General features: G+C 27.4%; 5 protein-coding genes and 1 long non-coding RNA gene across 9 annotated transcripts; 3 read left to right on the top strand and 3 right to left on the bottom strand.

Annotated features, from left to right (window-relative positions):
* Positions 1-120: 120 nt before the first annotated feature.
* LOC118444873 (uncharacterized) lies at positions 121-6947 on the bottom strand. Its single transcript, XR_004839069.2, has 4 exons — positions 6595-6947; positions 6134-6212; positions 4502-4583; positions 121-645 (listed from the first exon to the last, which is right to left on the bottom strand). It is a non-coding gene; the product is annotated as an uncharacterized LOC118444873 (long non-coding RNA).
* On the top strand, positions 662-3859 carry Cdc16 (cell division cycle protein 16). Its single transcript, XM_035873595.2, has 11 exons — positions 662-1053; positions 1124-1276; positions 1364-1528; positions 1674-1833; positions 1918-2170; positions 2249-2328; positions 2417-2506; positions 2591-2900; positions 2979-3141; positions 3255-3447; positions 3523-3859. The coding sequence occupies exons 1-11, from the start codon at positions 940-942 to the stop codon at positions 3810-3812; spliced, it is 1971 nt and encodes a 656-aa protein (XP_035729488.2). The 5' UTR covers positions 662-939; the 3' UTR covers positions 3813-3859.
* Positions 6948-7791: 844 nt separating the features above from the next.
* Positions 7792-10080, bottom strand: LOC118444880 (CAAX prenyl protease 1 homolog). The gene is made up of 6 exons (XM_035873608.2): positions 9801-10080; positions 9553-9699; positions 9268-9471; positions 8673-9188; positions 8452-8595; positions 7792-8324 (listed from the first exon to the last, which is right to left on the bottom strand). Exons 1-6 carry the CDS (start codon positions 9900-9902, stop codon positions 8106-8108), a joined length of 1332 nt encoding a protein of 443 aa, XP_035729501.1. The 5' UTR covers positions 9903-10080; the 3' UTR covers positions 7792-8105.
* Positions 10081-10266: 186 nt separating this feature from the next.
* On the top strand, positions 10267-12795 carry Pex13 (peroxisomal biogenesis factor 13). 4 transcript variants are annotated; one of them, XM_085658478.1, is made up of 6 exons: positions 10267-10375; positions 10847-10998; positions 11170-11433; positions 11528-11775; positions 11889-12068; positions 12148-12795. In XM_085658478.1, the coding sequence occupies exons 2-6, from the start codon at positions 10931-10933 to the stop codon at positions 12600-12602; spliced, it is 1215 nt and encodes a 404-aa protein (XP_085514604.1). In that variant the 5' UTR covers positions 10267-10375; positions 10847-10930; the 3' UTR covers positions 12603-12795. The 4 variants fall into 4 exon arrangements, with proteins under 4 accessions (XP_085514604.1, XP_085514677.1, XP_085514643.1 ...); XM_085658551.1 differs by lacking the exon at positions 10267-10375 and adding an exon at positions 10615-10632; XM_085658517.1 differs by lacking the exon at positions 10267-10375 and adding an exon at positions 10708-10726.
* Positions 12796-13722: 927 nt separating this feature from the next.
* On the top strand, positions 13723-16554 carry LOC118444851 (transmembrane protein 26). Its single transcript, XM_035873550.2, has 6 exons — positions 13723-13916; positions 14456-14633; positions 14802-15209; positions 15616-15986; positions 16081-16431; positions 16512-16554. Exons 1-6 carry the CDS (start codon positions 13723-13725, stop codon positions 16552-16554), a joined length of 1545 nt encoding a protein of 514 aa, XP_035729443.2.
* A 576-nt stretch (positions 16555-17130) lies between these two features.
* On the bottom strand, positions 17131-21084 carry LOC146873267 (uncharacterized). The gene is made up of 4 exons (XM_085658036.1): positions 20438-21084; positions 19138-19441; positions 18844-18996; positions 17131-18773 (listed from the first exon to the last, which is right to left on the bottom strand). Exons 1-4 carry the CDS (start codon positions 21082-21084, stop codon positions 17259-17261), a joined length of 2619 nt encoding a protein of 872 aa, XP_085514162.1. The 3' UTR covers positions 17131-17258.
* Positions 21085-21465: the final 381 nt, after the last annotated feature.

The raw sequence follows: 21465 nt of genomic DNA, 5'->3' as shown, positions 1-21465 counted from the left end.
GAAAAAAAAAATATATGTATTAAATCTTAGAATACTAAATAATTATTAAATATTACATTTTATGTAATGTTTAAATATTTAAATACTTTAATAAAAAGAAATATTTTTTGTTATGTTTTAGTAATAAGAAACACATTTAGGTTATATAAATTAATGATAAGATACCGGCAATCAGTATTACTTTCGATGTAACAAATATATATAATGTTTTACATGATATTCATTCTATCAGAAATAATATCGAGCTAAATTTGACTTTTTCGAAATGCGTCCAACATATGTATTTATTTAATGTTAGCAGTCTTTCCTCCATTGTTGTATCAATTTTTTGTGGACAACTCACTATGTAGAAAGAAACTTTGCACAATAATAAACAATAATTGTAATATACTTGTTTAACTTTGTCAAGTACACAATAGTTTAATCTAACTAACCATTTCCAGTAAGTATGGCTGCGGTTTAAAAAAGAATCAAAGAAAAAATGAATGATTTCTTTTTTGTTCCTGGCATCTTTGTTGTCTTTCACTTTGGTTGATTTCCCACGTGTGTTTTTGGTGGCGCCGAGACGTGTTAGTTATATGTCTTGCCATAGGAAGCGTAACAGTCGTAACGAGGTCGCCACAGTTGGTATACTTACAACGCCATCTAACTTCGCAAGTACAAAATTTAAATTATTTCTGAATTTTTATAAACACTTGTAAGAATCTCTAAATAATCAAGAAAGTGAACTGATATTGTATTATATTATGTTCTGTTTAATGGTATTACTTTAACTTCAAAAAATTTAATGCAAAACTGTAACCTGTAATATATATGTAACGTCTTGAAGAAATACGATTTTCAACGTAAATATTTATTACAAAGTTACTTAACCTATTCCTACAATCTGTCATAGTAGTTCTTATCAGCTGCTATATAATTTTAAAATAAACGTTGAATATGGCTTGTCAAGCGGCTAATGCAACAAATTGCGAAAAAATGCAGAGTTCTATGGATAACAAAGATATAGACTTAAAAAACTGCAGGAAACTCATCAAATCGTACATCGATTTGGTAATATGTTTTTATTTTGTAACGTTAAGGTAAATATTATATTATATATTAATATTTGATGTATTTACAGCATTTATATAGTGCCGCTTTGTTTTGGGCCGATAAAGTGGTTTCATTGAGTAACGAAGATCCAAAAGATATATGCACTTTAGCTCACTGTATGTATCTTATGAAACAATACCATCGAGCTGCACACCTTATTAGAAGTCGTGGACTTGAAAAGGTAAAATATGAAATTATGGATTATTAATACTAAGCAATGTTTATCATAAATTATTATATGATTATTATAGTTGTGTACATTTTTCAGACCTATGTAATGTGTCATTATTTAGCAGTAAAAAGTCTTTACGAAGCTAGAGAATATAATGAAGCTCTACAAGTCATTAATGAATCTGAAATTTGTACAAATATAAATCAATCGGGAATTAGTTTTAATGATCGTCCTGATATTCTTGAAGATACCTCAAAAAATGTGAGTCTATTTGTGAAAATATTAATATTAATATTAATTTATTTAATATATTTATTTATTCAATCAATTTTTACTTTATGTATTCAACAAATATGTCAAGTTATATATTTTATTTTTCATCAATTTTTATTTATTATTCTATTAGGTGCAAAGTGCTATATTATACGTAAAAGGTAAAGTCTATCAAGCTATGGATAATAGAGCAATGGCAACAGATTGTTACAAACAAGCTCTACATTGTGATGTTTATTCATATCAAGCATTTGAATCTCTTGTACAAAATCAAATGCTTTCAGCAACAGAAGGTTTATATGGAAATTATTGCTTATATATATACATATACATGAAATAACAAAACCTATCATAATGGAATTGTTTAATTTTATTAGAAAGAGAACTTTTGGAATCTCTTCCTTTTGGAGAACAATGCACAGAAGCTGAAGCTGATCTATTACGTTTATTATATGAAAGTAAACTAAAAAAATATCAGGAACCATACAAAAAACAATCATTGGCCACTTGCAGTGTGATGGGAGTCCCTGTTATTGATAGATTGTCTGATAATTTAGATTTAGAAGTTTCTGAAGCTGAAAGACTATATTACAATTGTGATTATCATAAATGTTTTTCGCTTACAGAAAGGTGATTATAGAACATTCTCTCTTTCCAATATTTAATTCTTTAATATATTATAAAATATTATCTTAATGAATTACATAGAATTTTAAACAAGGATCCATATCATACCGCATGTCTGCCAGTACATATTGCCTGCTTAGTTGAATTAAAAAAAACCAATGGTAAATATTATTTTTTAGTTAGAATATTTATATATAATATTATTCACTTATAATAACTTCTTTGTTAGATAATATATTTATTTTTCAGCATTATTTTATTTGGCACACAAATTGGTTGATCTATATCCAGATATGGCTTTAGCATGGTTTGCTGTAGGATGTTATTATTACAGCATAGGTAAAATATATCTACTGCTTGAAATATCGTTCATAATTTCTTTTTCTTAATGGATCTTTTAAATACTACATTTATATTGCACAGGTAAAAGTGATCCAGCCAGAAGATATTTAGTAAAAGCTACCACATTGAATAGTTTATTTGCACCAACTTGGTTAGTGTATGGACATTCGTTTGCAGTAGAAAATGAACATGATCAAGCAATGGCTGCTTATTTCAACGCGTCACAATTAATGAAAGGTTGTCATCTTCCACTTTTATACATAGGACTGGAATGTGGATTAACAAATAATCTTAAACTGGCTGACAAGTTTTTTCAACAGGCTCAAGAAATAGCACCAAATGATCCATTTGTTATACATGAAATGGGAGTAATATCTTTCTATAATATGGAGTAAGCTTTTATTACATATTTAAATAATATTTCGGAATATATCTAATTTATCAAGAGTTGTAATTTCATCTAATACAGTTACAAAACTGCAGAAAGGCAATTTAAGGAAGCTATGAGAAGAGTTCAATGTGGACTTAAGGATGTAATTTTACCTAGTAAATGGGAAGCACTCTTGAATAACTTGGGTCACACATGTAGAAAAATGAAAAAATATGAAGAAGCTTTAAATTATCACCAACAGGTAGAAGAAAATATACATACATTATAATTCTTAAATTGCTTTTTTTTCTTGCATATAAAAATTGAAAATTTTATTATAAAGATACGTAACTAATATGTATTATTGTATTATAGGCATTAGTATTAAATCCTCTAAATCCATCAACATATTCAGCAATGGGTTTTATTAATGCTTTAATGGGAAATATACAAGAAGCAGTTGATGCTTTTCATAGAGCTTTAGGACTTAGAAGAGATGATACATTTACAACTACTATGCTAACTTATGTTATGGAACAACTTATTGATGAAGCTCCACCATATCCTGGTATATATAAACTTTATTATCCATAAATAATTTTTCATGAATTAAAAAACTAAAATTTATATTCACATATTTCAGATGCACCTATTGATATTCCAAAATACACAAATTCTGATTCTAGAGTAGAACCAGAAATAATAGAATCTGCAAAAACTTCTAGTAGCACAGTTAATTCACAAGATCAAGATATTGGCAAATTAAGAGTAAATTTATTTTCTGGATGGGGTGAAGATTCGAGTAAAGCAGAAACAAATACATCTAATAGAATTACTGATTCCAGAGATGCTGTTGTAAACTATTCAACCGGTGATATGAGTTCTGAAGTTGAAATGTTAGATTCATCAACGGCTCATATAGAATATAATTAAATTATAATTAAATGTCTCGTAAAAGGAATAAATTTATTAGATAATAAATCACTTCATCCTTTTATATTATTACAGTTTGAAAATTATATATATATATATATATATATATATATATATATATATTATATTGCATATATTTAATATTTTATATATAAAATTTTATAATAAAATATTTTATTGCATAATTTCAAAATAGACATAAAGTAAGATTAATAAACCGTAATTAATTTAATTAAATTAACGAAGTGAAACAGGTCTAAACACATCTCGAAAGCTGCTTATATAGAATGAGGAACTACATAATATATCAGTACGAACGAACGGAGGAAATATTCGTATTAAGGTGGAGATCTCGTTCGTTCTTTGATTGTTTATACGTACTTTTGCTAGTACTTCCTAAATTCTCCAAATGATATAATATGTACAAACATATATATATATACATATTTATATATATTTATATAGAGATATATTTTATTTAATTGCTCGTTGTAGACAATTGATCGATGAACTTTTAAGCTATTATTTAATATTATTTCCTTCTCTCTCTCTCTCTCTCTTTCTCTCCCTCTCTCTCTCTCTCTCTCTCTCTCTCTCTCTCTCTCTCTCTTTCTTTCTCTCTCTCTTTCTGTCTCTCTTTCGCTCTCTATTAAAAGCAACAAGGTATTTATTTAAAAACATAGACTTACGTGTGCGTGCAGGACGGCTGCGTTTCAAATATCATTTCTAGCATACTGCGTAGTTTTATCAGTTTATACGTTACTCGGAAAGCTGAAAAATATTAAATCGATATTAGTACAGTAGAAAATTAATTGTATGCGAATATGTATGCGTGGAAGTGTTATTGATATTTGTATTTGTCCATAAGCAGATATCTATCATGTGTCTATGAAAATCGTATATACGATATACAATATTTATATTGATACATGATCGATATACAATCGAACACGACTAATTAACGAAGAACTAATTAATTAGAGCATTGTTAAAAGATCAGAGAAGTATCGATATCGCGAAAATAAAGCTGGAAAATCCGAGAAATAAATATGACGTTATAACTTCACAAAAGAAGCCAAAAAAGCCGATTTTATTTTCGTGGATATTTTTTAAACAAGACGATGTCAGGACTTCTGAACATATATACATGGAAACCGCATTTTGGGAAATCGATTAATACATAAAATAAAGATGTACGTTAAAAAACAATATACTAATAACCTGTAATTAACGAGACGACGAAATATGCTTCAATTGATACAATAAAATAATTCAAAATGGTGTTATTACCAACAGCAAGGAACTAAATTCATCCACGCGCATGCGCGATACGCCACCTGTACATGGCCGCGAAGAATATAATTTTTCGATCTATTATACGAAAATATGAAAACATTAAAAATATGATATAAGAATTTAAAAACTATCTAAACGGATACTATATTAGTTCAAACTAAAAAAATTAATTATTAAAATTTAATAGCTATAGAAATATAATTCAAAAACACGAAAAAAAAATTTTAATAATTTATACTTTCGATAATTTTATAATTATTTTAACGACGTATAATGAATATGGAGCACAATAGATTAATAACAATAGTAAATTCGTCTAAACATTATATTGCTCGTAACATACGTAAAATATACAATAACTTTAACCTAAAATTAAATTCACTTTAATTTTCTCTAAAATAATATCATATATACATAATCATACATACATAAAATAATCTAGGAATTATTGACCATACGTAATATCGATAAAAACGAACGATAGATTGACTTTGACGAATATCGAAATGGTTATCTTTTGCCTTTCGAAGAGTAACCATCGAAATTCTCTCTTAACCTTAAATAAATCATAATTTCTATATAACATATTCTAATAACTAATTAATATTTAAACAACAGCACATTCATTTAAACATTTTGTAGGTCGAAACAAACGTTAAATATAAAAAAAATATAAATGAATATTTAAATAGAGTTAAATTTTAAATATAGCTTTTAAAACGCGTTAGACAAAATGTTTTCCTTTCAGCTTGCGTCATTCGTATCAACAAGAATGACCATTGGAAGGACAATGCGTGTTACCATGTCAGTTTCCTCTCGTACTCTAAAGACAACACATCGAAATATATTCTTTCCATACTACTACATTCAATCATATTATAGATATGATCATTTCATAATTATTTAAACAATGCACAATGTACTCGAAGTACGATGAGGTAATAATTAAACAATATTACATTTCGAAAAGCATCGGATAGCTCTTAAAAGACTCGCTATATGTATTTAAAAGAAGATAGACTTACTTGTACGCACAGAGTGGTTACGTTAATGTTATTTCTAGGGTACTTCATAGTTTTCTTTATTCGTTGATTACTTGGATAGCTAAAAAATATAGGTCTATATTAGTAGAGTTGAAAATTAATAAAAATATAGATCGAAATTAATAGAGTAATAGGATGTAGCGATATGTGTACAGAAGGTATGTATAAGAGAAATATCTACATGTATATGTATACACATATATGTATATTTACATATATAAATAAAACATGTATATACGACAAAATACATTCGAACGCGACTAATTTATGTATAATTATTAATTATCACGAAAATATATTAGAAGAATATATTAAAAATAAATTAGATATTATGAAAATATAAGCAAACAAATAGAAAACGTCCCTAGAGAACGACGAGACGCTAAATTTATTTTTACGGATATCTTTTAAACAAGACGATGCCATAATTTGTTAACACTTACGTGTGGAAATCGTGTTTCCGATAATCGATTGGTATATAAAATTGGTGTGCATGTTAGAAAAAATATACTGATTATATGTAATTGACGAGATGACAAAGCTTCATTACAACCGATACCACAAAATAATTCAAAATGGCAGGGGCACCAACAGCAAGGAAATTAAGTGAGTATTATGCGCATACACAATACGCCATTTGTGTAATTGCCCCCTACGAAGCTTATAATTTTTCGATCTATTATATAAAAATATGAAAACATTAAAAATATGGTATACAAACTTAAAAGCTATCTAAATGGACACTTTATTAGTTGAAACTATGAAAATTAATCATTACAATGTGATACTTATGGAAATAAAGTTAAAAAACATAAAAAAAAAGTTGTAAAGAAAATGTCTATATGCATCACGCATGCATCTTACGTACATTACGCGATTATATATATATGAATTTATTTATTAGTTTTGATTTATAATTAAAAATTTCATATAAAATTTAAAAATCAAAAAGCCATTAAAAATTTTATTATTCGGTAACATGAAATTAGATAAGTATTTTCTTATTTGGTAATTCAAATAAATCTTTCCACATACATTAACTTGTTACACGTGCATTGCTTTTCTTTTTTACAGCGTAAGTCAAAACTATATAAAAATAATTTCAAAATACAATAATAAATAAATAATCTTTAAACAGTATAAATATATTTTTACTATATGATTAAATATTAAAAGTAGGGACAAAATAGTATAACTCAACTTATACTAATTTTTTATATATACTGTTAGAATATAAAAGATCAAGAAAGAAGTAAAATTTATTCGTATTGTAACATAAAACTATACGTAAGAAAAAGTAATGTAGAATATATTCGTATATTTATCCTATTTTTACTAAAATTTAACTTATAATCTTTTGTCTACCCATCAGAAAATTATTTAAATTTTATATTAATCATAATTATAGAATCATTAACATACTAAATTTGTTTAAGTTATATTTATTATTTTAAGTTCGTTTATATTTGACATTTTATTATAATATTATAAGTCATATCATTAAGTATATAAATTTAAAAAATGATGAAATACATGAAAAACATAAGTATCTATCTATAGAAGTACACCTATGCATACAGAAATATTGTAGAAACAAAAATTATTTGTGTGATAAACTTACAAAATGTATATAATATATATGCTATAATATATATGCTGTATGAAAAAATCTAAGATTAGGTATAAAATATACAATAGAGATGTATATCTTTAGTTAGCCACAATAATTTGTTAAAGATGTTTTGAAATGTATATTCTTAATTTGTAGGCTTTGTACGACAATAATGATTTTTTGAAAAATTTTCTTTAACAGAAAATTATTTTACTACATACTTTCCATTTACTTCTTAATCAAAAGGAAGCATTTGTAGTAGCATTTATAATCATATATAGTATAAGATACATATTATTGATCACTTCTACTTTTCATGTGTTAAACTTTATCTTAATAATATCAATCTTCCTTATCTATAGCACTAAGTCGCTCAAGAATAGGTGGATGACTATGATTCCAAGCAGAATACAATTTATCATATAAAGGATATTGTAGATTATCTTTTTGTAATTTAATCAATGCTTTCTTCAATGGTTCACTATATCCCAATTCTACAGCAAGTTTATCTGCTTGAAATTCAAATCTTCTCATGATAACCACTGATATAAATTGCATTATCTAAAGAGAAAAACCAAATTTTATATATTGTGTTAAAAATGTAGATATAGAAATTATTGAAATTTATTTTGAAAGATAGATTGTAAGAATATAATTAAATAAAAATATTGATTTTTAAAATACTTACTGTATTGAGTGGGAATAAAATATATTTGGTCACAATGATAAATCCAATAAGGATTGGTTGTGAATTCTCAAAACCAAATCCAACGTACATTGGTGTATAATTCATTAGTTTGGCAAATGCAACAAAAGTTATAACGAAATTGATCTGTAAACAAAATTTATAAAACATTTAATTGCATTTAATATAATATATATGAATAATAGTAATAATTAAAACTATACCTGTGATAAAAAGAATCCTTTTAAAGTATGATTAAACTTCCAATGAGCCAACTCATGAGCAAGTACCCCCAATACCTCATTTGTCTCACAACCAATATCTTTCTTAACATCATCCTTATCTGGTTTGTAATATTCTTTTACAAGAGTATCAAATAAAACAATTCTTTTGTGTTTATAAAAACCATACATATAAGCATTACTATGCGAAGACCTTTTAGATCCCTCAACCAGATATAATTTATACAAAGGGAACTTCAGAGAAGCAGCAAGTGCTTCGATCTTTTGCTTTAAATCTCCTTCTGGTAATGGAGTATATTTATCGAAAAGCGGTGCTATTACTTCTGGATATATAATCATCATAAATAATGTTACGATAACAGAAAATGCCCAAAGATAAAAGAAGAAGAAATCACCGCCATTCATTACAATCCATATCACTCCAGACATAAGAGGTACTACGATTACTTCTAATACAATCAATTTTAGCAATTGATCTTTTATAAAGAATAATGGTTTCTACGATAAATAACATAATGTACACATAAGTATTTAATAAACAAAACATTAAGAAACTTAAGAAACTATAAGCACTTACCTGTTTGTTAAATCCATGTTTCTCTTCCAATACAAATGTATCATATATATTCAAAGGTAAATCAATAACATCAGAAATGATAACTTTGATGAATACGCATACAGCGCTGACAATAATTTCATTTTCGTGATTTAAACCAAGACATTTTGCTAACTGAATGCTCCATTCCCAATAATAATAAAATGCAAAGAACAATAAAAGTATCTGTAAAAGTTTTAAACCTTCAAGATAATTATTAAAAAAGAAAATAATATATTATACTTATATCAAAGTTTTGTTACTTACGGTATTAAAACATTGGGAATATAAGTTTTGAACTAAACTATAACTATTTTTATCCAAAGCATAAAGACGTGCTTTATTGTACACATCTTTGGTCATAATATCTTTTACATTGTTAGGTATATCAGTCAATCGTTGCAACAACTTTCTCTGTAATATTCATCATAATAATTATTCAATTAATTGAAAATACGATATTATATTATAAATATAATAAAAACATTCTGGGTTAGAAAATAAGTGTAACTTACCTGACGCAAATTCAGATAAAGATCCCAAAAGTATAAAGCCCATATTAAAACTAATAACTCATAACGAATATTTTCTTCGAGAAAAGCCATGAGACCAGACATTGTTTATATATTTATATATTTATATATATATATATATAATATATAAATATATATATATATATAAAGATTAATCAGAATAAATTATATAAAGATTAATGAGTCCAGAAACATCGTGTTGATACATAAGAGATTACCGGAAATAATTACATATATACGATCACGCTGTTTGATATAAAATGGTGGTGGAAAAGGAACTATACTCAATCCTTAAGGTAAAGCCTCATGAACGATATATTGGTAATAGACAATTTGTTAACAAATTTTAGCTGATCATTCAGTGTTGAAAATAATTCAATATAAATAGCATTTTTAATAGAATATTATAAGAAGAAATCAATATGAATATTCAAACAAATATATAATTTATGTCGATGTATATAAATCTTGTTTATTTTTTGTATTTTTATTAACAGTTGGACTTTTCATTGACAGGATTTAAACATAATTAACAAAACTGTGAAATTTAGTAATAGGTAGCGCTTTTATCATATATTAACAAAAAAATATATAACAAAAAAATGCGATTCGGTGTGATTTTCTTTTATTAATTTAAATTACAATTTATATAGTACTACCTAATTTTTTCGATGATATGAAAACATTCAATCGTCGAATTTTCGTTCGAAACTTTGTGACGTTTCTCCTTTTAAGGCTGTTTTCAATATATTAATGTAGTGATACAAATCAAGTTTTTTTTTTATTTTGTTTGTTAAAAATTTTTAATTAAAGTGTTAGTCTTAAACTATTAATCAAAGAATTAATTAAATGATTATACATTTATTTCTTAGTAAACAGCAATAAAAACATAATATTCCAATAATTGAGTAAAGCATATAATATTTACATATTATAACTATGATTTACATAAACAACGTTTGAAACTGAACTAACGCTTATCTATGAATATTAAAAGAGCATGAACTTTGACCCAAGATATTTTGCAGGTATACTGCGACATTACAGTTTTATCATTTCAACTATTAAGATCCTTCAAGCAAATTCAAACAAAATAAATTTTTACCCTCGAAATGGCTCCGGAAAGATCGAATATGTCTACTACAAATCAGTTGAGAAATGCATCCTCTGTTTTCACAAGGTATTTGCATGTTAATGAAATAGAAATATTTATATTCAATATAAATTAAAATAAAGCAGTTTAATATGTACACGTGAAGGTTAGAATAAAAAATCATTGACATTTATAGAAGAGTAATATATTTGAAAATTTTTTAAAAACAGAAAACTAATCAAAGATATTGTCTTACAGTACATCAGGTATACAATCATCCTTTAATGCATATAATACTCCACCAACGGGTGTTCCTCCTCCTTTACCACCAAGACAATCTATGGGATATAATGAATACAGACCAGGTTATTTAAACAATTATGGCAGTTACGGTAGTATGAATAATTATTATAGAGGATACAATAGTTATGGTTCTTTTGGTGGATATATGGGATATCCAAATAACTCTAATTATAATAATTATGGGTTTATGGGTGGACCTAGTGGAGATATAGAAAGTAGGTATGTTAAATGTTTGTAAAAATTAAATAATATTTTAAATAATAGAAAGATATATCGATAGTATTTAAATAAATAAAATTAATCTACATTACAGATTTTCACAGTATGCAGAAGACAGCACGAGATCTACTTTTCAAATGTTAGAAACTATCTTGCAAACTTTCTCGTCTGTTACAATGTTATTGGAATCTACATACTTTGCGATAACAAATTGTTTTAAAGCTATTTTAAGCGTTGCAGATAGTGTGGGAAGATTGCGTTCTACTATTAGTCAGCTTTTGAGCACATTTGCTTTAATTCGTTTCTTAAAGTGGATATATAGAAAAATTAGTTATACAATTGGCAAGTTGAAATAGTTTTCTAAATTAATTAAATATCTATAAGTATTGAAGTATATCATTAATATTGTTTTTATATAACATGTTACATAAAATATATATAACATCATTATAAAGGTTTACGTAAAGGAAATCTTGTTGAGGAAGAATTATGGCAAAGATCATTAATTCAAGCAGTAAAAGGGGAAAGGAGCTCTACTTCTTTATGGTCTAATTTTCTATTTCTTGGCATATTTGTTGTCATTCCATATTTGATTCATAAAATATCGAGTAATGTTAAAGAGCTTAAAGTAAAATGTAAGTTTAGTTTGAATTGAAATGATGTAATATACAAATTTGTTATATTAATGTACAATTTTAATTTGAAATATTGTAGGTACTGATCCTAAGGAATGGACGAATTTTAAAGAACCAGTCTATGCAGCAAACGCCTTGTATGATTTTACAGCTACATGTAATGATGAATTGAATTTGAAAGCAGGACAAAAAATTTGGTTGGCTCCCCAACCTTTACAACCTAAAAATATACCTGGTTGGTGGATAGCAACAGATAGCAAAAATGTCGGTTTAATACCATCCAATTATGTTACTATCGTAGCACAACTTAAAAAAAGACCAGAAGTAAAAACATCCGAGAGTTCATCTTCAAATGTATCTATACAAAATGTAAATGAACTTCAACAAGATTCTTTGTTAAATAATGAACATGGCAATTGTAAAAGTAGTAATCAAAATGTTGAATTACATGAAGCATGTGATAAAGAAAGTAAAAAAATTGAATCTCCTGAAACATCTAATAAGACTGATTATTATGAAAAACAATTGGCATAATAAATAAAATTTTAAATATTGTCGATATAAATATAGAAAATGTATTTTTGTTTTTCTAAAATTTTATTTTATTTAATAAAATATTGAATACGTTTAATGTTATAACATGTTAAAGGGGACATTTTAAATAAAAGACTATATTATTAGATAATTATATGTAAACGTTAGCGCGTATTTATAAAATATTAGGAGTATTTGAATATAAAAATTTTAATGTCATAAGGATAGAAAAGATAAAATTTTTGTTTTTTAATTAACTTTTGAAAAACAACTTTAATAAATGAGATCAAAAATGAAAATGTGTATCTTTTATAATTATGTTTAAAAATATCGTATGAATAAACATACATTTTAATATTTTATAAGATTTAATCTGAAAAAAATTAATAAAAGATACATGACTTAAGTATTAGTTACAGTCACAAACACATTCAAATGACATTAATAATTTATTAAAAATAATATTACTTACCAATTGTTTAATCATAATCTCTGTTATTCCACTTTTAGTATTTAGTCTAATTTATCTAAATATGACATTTAATAATACATCTATCACTGTACTGTCGGTAATACAGAGTACTTTATTAATATTTTAAGAGTAATATTTTGATAACGATAAAAATGTTAGTTTTTAATATTAAATTGTTATATTATTTTTCAGTTATTATTAGTAAAATAAAATAAAATAAATTAAAAAGAAATTCCATTCAAATTTTGTCAAAATAATAATCATTAATAGCAAAGTATCGATATTTTCTCTTACTAAAAACGGGTGTACGTATCGATGATAGCGCGTGCGCGCGAGGATTTAAAAAGTCAGCTAAAGAATGAATCTAGAATTTTGTCCTTACTTTCAGTTCGAACGCATCAGGTCTGATAGAACAACCTATGCGACAAATGAAAGTAATTTCTTTTTTATAATACTCTCTTCGTACATATCAAGTGATAATTTTATCCTCGTGCAAAGATATAAATCAATATATTTACAAAAAAATACTCTATTATAGTACGACCGCTTATAATTATTTGCATATAAATATAGAAGATATTAAAAAGTGCTTCATTCTAATACAAAAAATAAAAAAGAAATAATAAACGTGTAAATATATTTTCAAAAATGGCTAAATTGTTAGCCACTATAAAAGCTATAATAACACGTTTGGTATTCGCGTCGCATGGTTTTATCGCTATCTGGCAGGTAACAACGTTTAAGAAGAATCCACTTTTCTGGTATCTAAGTTGTCCAATTTTGCTCCTCTTTTTTGAGGGTGTTTTCACTCTAACTATAAAAGAAAATCAAGAATGGAAATGGTGAGTTTTAACAATTAAATTTTATTTCTCTTTAAGAGCGGTTTTTACGCGAGTACATTGTTTTTTTATATAATATGAAAAACTTTATGAAAATTATAATTTTAATAATGTTACAAATATATAATTATGCACATTATTGGATAACGTATAATAAATAATTTTTAATTTCTTTTATCTTTCATATCTTTATTTTTTCTTATTATAAATGATCGTAAAATTACATGAAACATTTTATGGAATATCAGAAGCAAACTAAAAATCTTTTTTTTATTTTTACATAAAACTAAACGGATAGTGCTTTTCTGATATCCTGTAATAGGAAGGGCGTGTTTTTGTGGGACCGTCTCCGTTTGACAGACGGAAATTGAAGCATTAGTAACTCGAGGAGCCGAATTGGAGTCTACTTTGTATGATAGTTGGATAGGGTCGAAAATGATTGACTCCGTAAAAATATTGCAAACCACTAACCTGGATTCGATGTATCGTTTCCTTTCACCATTTCGAACTAAGCCTTTAAATAGCATTCATTTTCATTTCAGGTTCTGTCCTTCAGTATTTTTATATTTAAGTAGCGTAGTGCCAGCAATTTGGCTCTTGGAGCTCGACAAAGTTGATAAGAGATTGAAATCTCGCGAATCTAATATCAACATATCCGAAAATTTTGATTTATCCAATTTGGCAGCCGAAGATTTGAAACATTTAGAAAAAGCTTTGGGTGTACGTATAAAAAAAAAAGAAAAAAAAAAAAAAGAAAAAAATGAAAAAGCAATAAAAAAAATCAATTAATTTATCTTTTTCTATTCATATATATTTAACACATATATCATATATACATTTATATGTATATATGATAAAATTTTTAATTATTATAATTTAACTGTTAAGGTAAACATTAATTTACCAGACATCCAAATATCTACTGAAACCTGGGTAACTTTAATAGAACAATTTTTAATGCTCATCTTAATAATCGGTCGATGGATGTTACCCAAGGGAGATCTTACGAGAGATCAGTTGAGTCAGTTACTGTTGGTTTATATCGGAACTGCAGCCGACATTATCGAATTCTTCGATTCCTTCAAGGAGGATAGAATTGCTCGTGAACCAGTCCTTGTATATTTAACTTTGGGAATTTGGGCTTGGTCGTTGATGCAATTCACGGTCGTCCTCACTGCTACTAAATCGAGAAAATCGCGATTATCTTCCGGAAGTGCTATGAAAAAGAGGGTGCAAACGGAAACAGGTTGTTGTAGCATCGATATTTGGGGCATTGCTCTTAACATGATCCTTCAGGTATACAAATCATTATTTACTTTTATAGCAAGAACGATTTTTATATGAACTTCTTATTACATTATATAAAAAAATTACATATTATATACAATATATATATTGTATGAAATGGTGATCGTAAAAATGGTATAAATTATATACTTCTCGTTTTCAGATATTTTAATATTTGAGTTTGAATTATTAACACAAATTATTTGTCTATAATGAGAGAAACAAAAAAAGTAAATATATTTGTTCTCGAAAAATAATTCTTTTAAAAAATTCTTCTAATTAAAAAATTCTAAGAATAGCGCGTGAGACAAAATTTGTCTTTTAATATCTTAAATGGCTTGGATCACTTTCACAATCAATATAAAAATACATACAGTATCTTTCTTTCTATTTTATTTTGTTTTTATTTTTACAGGATGGACCTTTTCTGGCATTTAGGTTGATCCTAATAATACATTATCAAATAGTCAGTTACATGAATATATTTTTTACATGTAAGAACACTTTGGTAATACTCTTACAACTGTACAGACTATACGTCGTTCACAGTGAAAGTAATAGTAAACGAAAGAAAGAGAAGTACGAGAAATACGAAGTACCTAACATCAGTATTATTTCTCGAGCGGATATGTCTAAAGAAACGAGATGTAGAAGATCTCAAGATGATAGAAAGAGGAAAAGGAGACGGGAAATAGACGTGGAAGAAAATTTATCTGATTCGGAGGATTCTACCGAAGAAATCGATAAATTTGATTCGTCACCAAAGCAAACGATTCGTCCTAAACGGTAAGATATTTTCCTACCATTATTCGATCGATCATTTCACTTCATGATTTCCATCTTTTGATAAGATTACTTAGAAAAAATTTTATAATTACAGAAAAACTCGTCAGGATACTGGTTACTCGACATCGAGTTCTCGCAATTCGTCAAAACAAATAAAATCGCAGAGACAAGAAAGTAGAAGAAACAAAGCTTCGCGTAAAAGCGAATCTAAAAATCGTGAAGATTCAAATGATAATGAGACACGTAAAAGAAAAACCAACAAATCTAATGAAAGACATGAAAGAAGGATATTTGAAGATGGTAGAACGAAAAGTAGAAGCGAAGATTCTAGCAAGAGTTCTGGTAAAAAAGAAAAATGTGAAACTGAAAGTGATTTCTCGACCCAAGATCTCAATGATAATAAAACTTCTAGCCAGAGTAGCGATTCTGAATCTGAAAAAAGAAGGTAACTTCATCCAATTCTAATCGATTAAAATGATTGTTAATATTAATTCTATTAAATGATATATTTTTCCAATGAAACAGTAACAAACGAGTTCAACGTAAACGACGACAAAACAAGGACTGACAAAAAAATCTTGGCATTGTTGCTTTGTTCTTTCTCTATTCAATAATTTTAATCGTTTTTGTACTTATTATACATACCGGGATCAACGACGGTTTGATATTAGTCTCAAGAACAAAAGCAAATATTTTATACCTTAATCAATCATAGTTTTTACAAGAGAAGAAAGTCTATTAAACGACTTGGATAAATATATGATTAGAGATAAAATATTTGGGTAAGCCTTTTTGAAGAATCATATTTCTAATCTATTAATAAAACATTCTAAGATAATAATTATCATTATTTATTACATACATATATATTTTGCATGTAATCGTCGAGTTCTTCATTAAGTTCTAATCTTCTCTATTTCGATCGAAATAAATGTAAATCAGTAAAATTTATTAATATTTCTGTAATACCAATAACTTTTTTTATGAATTATGTCGTCATACTTAAAATATGTAATACAAAAATACTCTTATTTTTATTTAATAACCTTGATAACTTAACATCGACATATGCTAAAAAACTATTATTTCATATGTATAATGTATGTATTTTTAAATGTTTGATCGGATGATATTGAAACGGATCTAAAACAATATTAAACTTAATTGTATAACTAAAAAGTACCTACATATAGTAGTTAACATAATAAACGTAAAATAATGAAAAACATGACCATAACAAGACCATTCACTTAATGAAAAAAATATAAATTTTTAAACAATTTGATTATTCCACGAATCCAACCATTGCAAAGATTTATCGGTAGTATCCATCGTATCAACGTAATTAGCTAAATCTTCTTGACGAGTACCACCAGCTGTGGTACAGTATAAAACAGCTGTGCTTTCTAACAATTCTTGCAAAGATTGCGTTCTCGTAGAATTCTCCATTTTTGTCGTTGTACATTCCTTTTTTATAGAATTCACTATATTTGAAGTTTCTTCGTGAGGCAACATCTCATAACTTCTATAAGGAAGCTGAGATTTCCTTCTGTTTTCGCGACGAGGAGTAGAATTAGTAGTACTGATACTATTCGTGCTAATTCTGTTATTTTTTAATTTTGCCTGTTGATGTTCGATAAACGTGGTTTGCGTATGATCCGTGACATCCAACGAATCTTTTATCTTTTCCACCGTAAAGTGAAATCTTCTCCATTTTCCATGAGGCAATCTAATACTAGCTTTTCTTTCTGTAAAATCTCCTCTAGAATTAATATTTATTCTTCTTTCCTCTTTGCTCCATATTGTCTCTTTCAAATCTTTTGAACTGTTACGTAATATATTTGGTTTTTGGGTTTTCAAAGGAATATTATAGTTTTCTGCCTGCATAGTAGACTTCCTTGCTATACTTCTATTGTATTCTGAAAGAATTTTTGCAATTTCGGATGTTTCATTTGTAGACCAATTTTCAATAGTGTTGTTACTAGTCGTAGAAGACTTATCTTTATTTTCTCTCAACGCTATTTCTAATGTGGATCTATCGTTCAAATTCTTTCTCACAGTTTTAATATTTTGACTATCGTGTATATTTTCTCGTTTCTCTTGTCTCGCAGTAAAAAGGCACTTCGTCATTACAATATTCTGTGGCTTATTAACATAATTCATCATCCCTTTTTTACAAAAATTACTGGCATTGATCGAAGAATTCTCGCAACTCAAAAAAGAATCTTCTTTTGGTATCAGATTTTTATAAATTGTATTCATTTCCATCAATGCCTCGTCGTTTAGAGTATCTGTCAATTTCGTCGTACCGATTTCATTAGAGAATGGTTTAAATATTTGATTAGAAGATGACGAGTAACAATTAGAAGTTTTAGTGTCTGTAGTTCTTACAAATATTAAGGAACTCTTTGGTGATGGTCTAGGAAGTATATTGGCAAATTTCAATTGATTGCTGTGTAAAGTTTGAACATTGTAGAAACTATTAGATGGTTTTTGTCGTTCAGTGATGAACATTGTCGGTGTCGTTGCGGACCAAGAATTAGTTTTAACAAAATTGGCAGAGCTCTGAATGCTTTGAGACATAGCAATTGCGTATCCTTCTAAAAAATTTTCTTCTTCGGCAGATTTTCTTGAACTGTGGGTGATCATGTCTAATGATTTTCTGCTGCAGTTTCGAAAGTTTCCTGAAAATTCTTGGTTATCTTTCGATGTATCAGAAAAAGTACGTTCTTGCTGATGTCGTTTTCTCTTCTCTTCAGTATTCTTTCGATAGACCGTAGTTATCATCTATGAAAGATAAACGAGATAATATTGAAAATTTAATTATTCTTTAACATTTTGATAATATTCATCTCACCTTTCTACCTCGTTTCTTTTCACTGGATGATGACCATTCGCCATGGGGATCTACCGAGACCACTTCTATCTCAGATTGATCAATGATTTCTCGATAAGAAAGTCCGTCCAAACTGACGAAACAACGTCCCAAATATTCAGCTGCAAGCCCAACCTGAAATAATTATTATATTTATTTTTATTTACGAATTTATTAAAGAAAAAAAATCAATAAATAAATATAAATATACATAAAAAGAAAAAATAAATAAATAAATAAATAAAAAAAGAAAAAAGAATCGAGAATATTTCTTACCTGAGGATGAAAAATTGGTCTTTCATGCATTCCATGAACAGGCCATTCCTTCCATTGAGTCTCGTCTCTTATCGTTGGCGCTTGATAAGTAGCTCCAACATTACACATTTTACGAGTCACCGATCTCGTGTTCATATACGGTGTAGGTGATGATTTAGTTCGATTAGAGATCATAGATAACGAATTTTCAAAGCGATCTTTCCTTTTGGTCGACAAGAGACACTGTCTTGGACGTCGAAAATTTTTATCCATGTCTTTCTTACTAACTCGCATTGGATTCCGTCGAACTTCAAAAGACCCACGACTAAAAGTAAGTTTTACGTTAAATAATGATTTCTTTTATCACTTACAGCATCAAATTACGTTTCTTTTTTTTTTCAGCGCCGTTCAAATTTCAAACTTGAAAGATATACACGTGATTACGATAAATGACCCTAGATCAAATTATTTGATTTATCAATATATGGATCATTTTGAAAAAAAAAAAAAAAACGATAAATAAACGATTCGTCGAAAATTTTCGCACGTTCACAATGAATGATTTTAATTAATAATGATATTAAAAATGATTAACCAGCAGTATCTATCGCTATCGTTCGCCATTTACCGATTATGTTTTGTTCGGAGTTTTGTTAAAATGTTCGTATGTCTCACAGTAATTCGAGACAATCTGTATGTTTTGTAAAAAAAAAAAAAAAAAAAAAAAAAAAGAAAAACAGTATTAGTTAAATGTTGCTCTCTGTCCGATAGCGAACAACTTCTCTGCGAAAAATTATAAATGCATTGCTAAATGATTAATGACGTATGTGTTTTGTGTGTGTGTGCACGCGCGCGTTTTTTTACTTTATTTTCTTTTCAAATTTTAAAAGATAATTCCAAATAAATTCGAGAAAAGGAGAGAAAGACAATTCAGACAAAAATATAAAAATGTAAAAAACAGTTAAGTTTATATTCTTTTTTATCTTTTTTAAATTCTAGCTACCTAATTCTAGAAATAATTAAACCAAAAATAAAAAGAATACGAAAAACAGTTACGTTAATATTATTCTTTTATACTTCTCATTCATCTAATACTAATTACTCTCCCATAAAAGGACTTACTATTATTTTTAAAAAAATACAATCGATTCTCGATAACGAAATGTTGTCAATCACTTAAAGTTATTTATTTTAATAATATTTAAAACCGAAAACTTTAAAAAGAGATGAGAGATGAAAAGATAAATTATATAATTAAAAAAAAAAAAAAGAAAAGAAACGAGAAACCTCTCTTAAATCAACCCCTTAAATCAAGACTCACTTTCTATTTCTCATCGTCCGATTAATTCGTTTTACTTTCTCGACAAGAAAACCAGAATTACAACTATTTCCACTGCTACTATTCGTTTCGATCGAATCACGTCTCTCATCATTATCATTTATGCAAGATCTTCTTTCTTGATTAATTATAATTTCGCGAGGAAATGTCAACGTCTCCATGTTTCCCTTTTTAAAATCGCCGCTTATATTAGAAGCTAATTGATGATTGGTCGAAGTATCCGATGACATCGCGACCGCCATGAAATCTTTCTGCAACGCCATCTGGGATTTTTCCTCCTTTTGTTCTAAGACATACCGATTTCTGTTATTCCCCTCCTCTTTCTTTCCCTCATCAACAGATTTTCCTTCTCTCTCTTTTATATCATTTTTTCTTGGCGATGCTTTACACAAAGACACGATCATTCCAGCCTTTTCTTCATCACATTCTATCTTCTTTAGACACTTGCTCGTCGAAGAATCAACGAGTATACAACGAAAAAATTTAGAATTTCGAAAAACTTCGGCATCTTTTTTCTTCAAATTTATTAACTTCGTGTCACTCTCATATTCAAATTTATCATTCACAATTGTATCATTCGTAATATTCTCTTCTTTTGTACTTAAAATTGAGCTTATTTGTCCGTCCATTTAATAAAAGAAAAAATGAACAGGTTAAATAATTTAAACGAAAACACTTGGATCGTATAACGTTACTATAAAAATCAAAATCTAAAGATTATTTTTGCTAGTTTATATAAATTTTCGTCCTGTTAATTTCGTTTGAACTAATGAATTACAAGTTGAACACTCAATGAATTACAAGTCATAAAAGAATTTTCGTATAATAAAAAACAAGGCTCCTTAGATCAAACACAATAATAATCCATCAAGAAGTTAAGAACGTTGCAACAAGTCAACTACGTTGTCAACGAACTTCGATCGATGAAATGCATCATGCTACTTTCAAATGTTTTATTTTCTTTCTCACATTAGTACGTTGCGCCATCTTTGAAAATGGAATCTTTTTTT

This window comes from Vespa mandarinia, chromosome 1, assembly GCF_050613455.1.
Source record: "Vespa mandarinia isolate Hongniang chromosome 1, ASM5061345v1, whole genome shotgun sequence".
In the NCBI taxonomy this organism is placed as follows: domain Eukaryota; kingdom Metazoa; phylum Arthropoda; class Insecta; order Hymenoptera; family Vespidae; genus Vespa; species Vespa mandarinia.
This window is presented reverse-complemented; position numbering and strand designations above follow the sequence as displayed.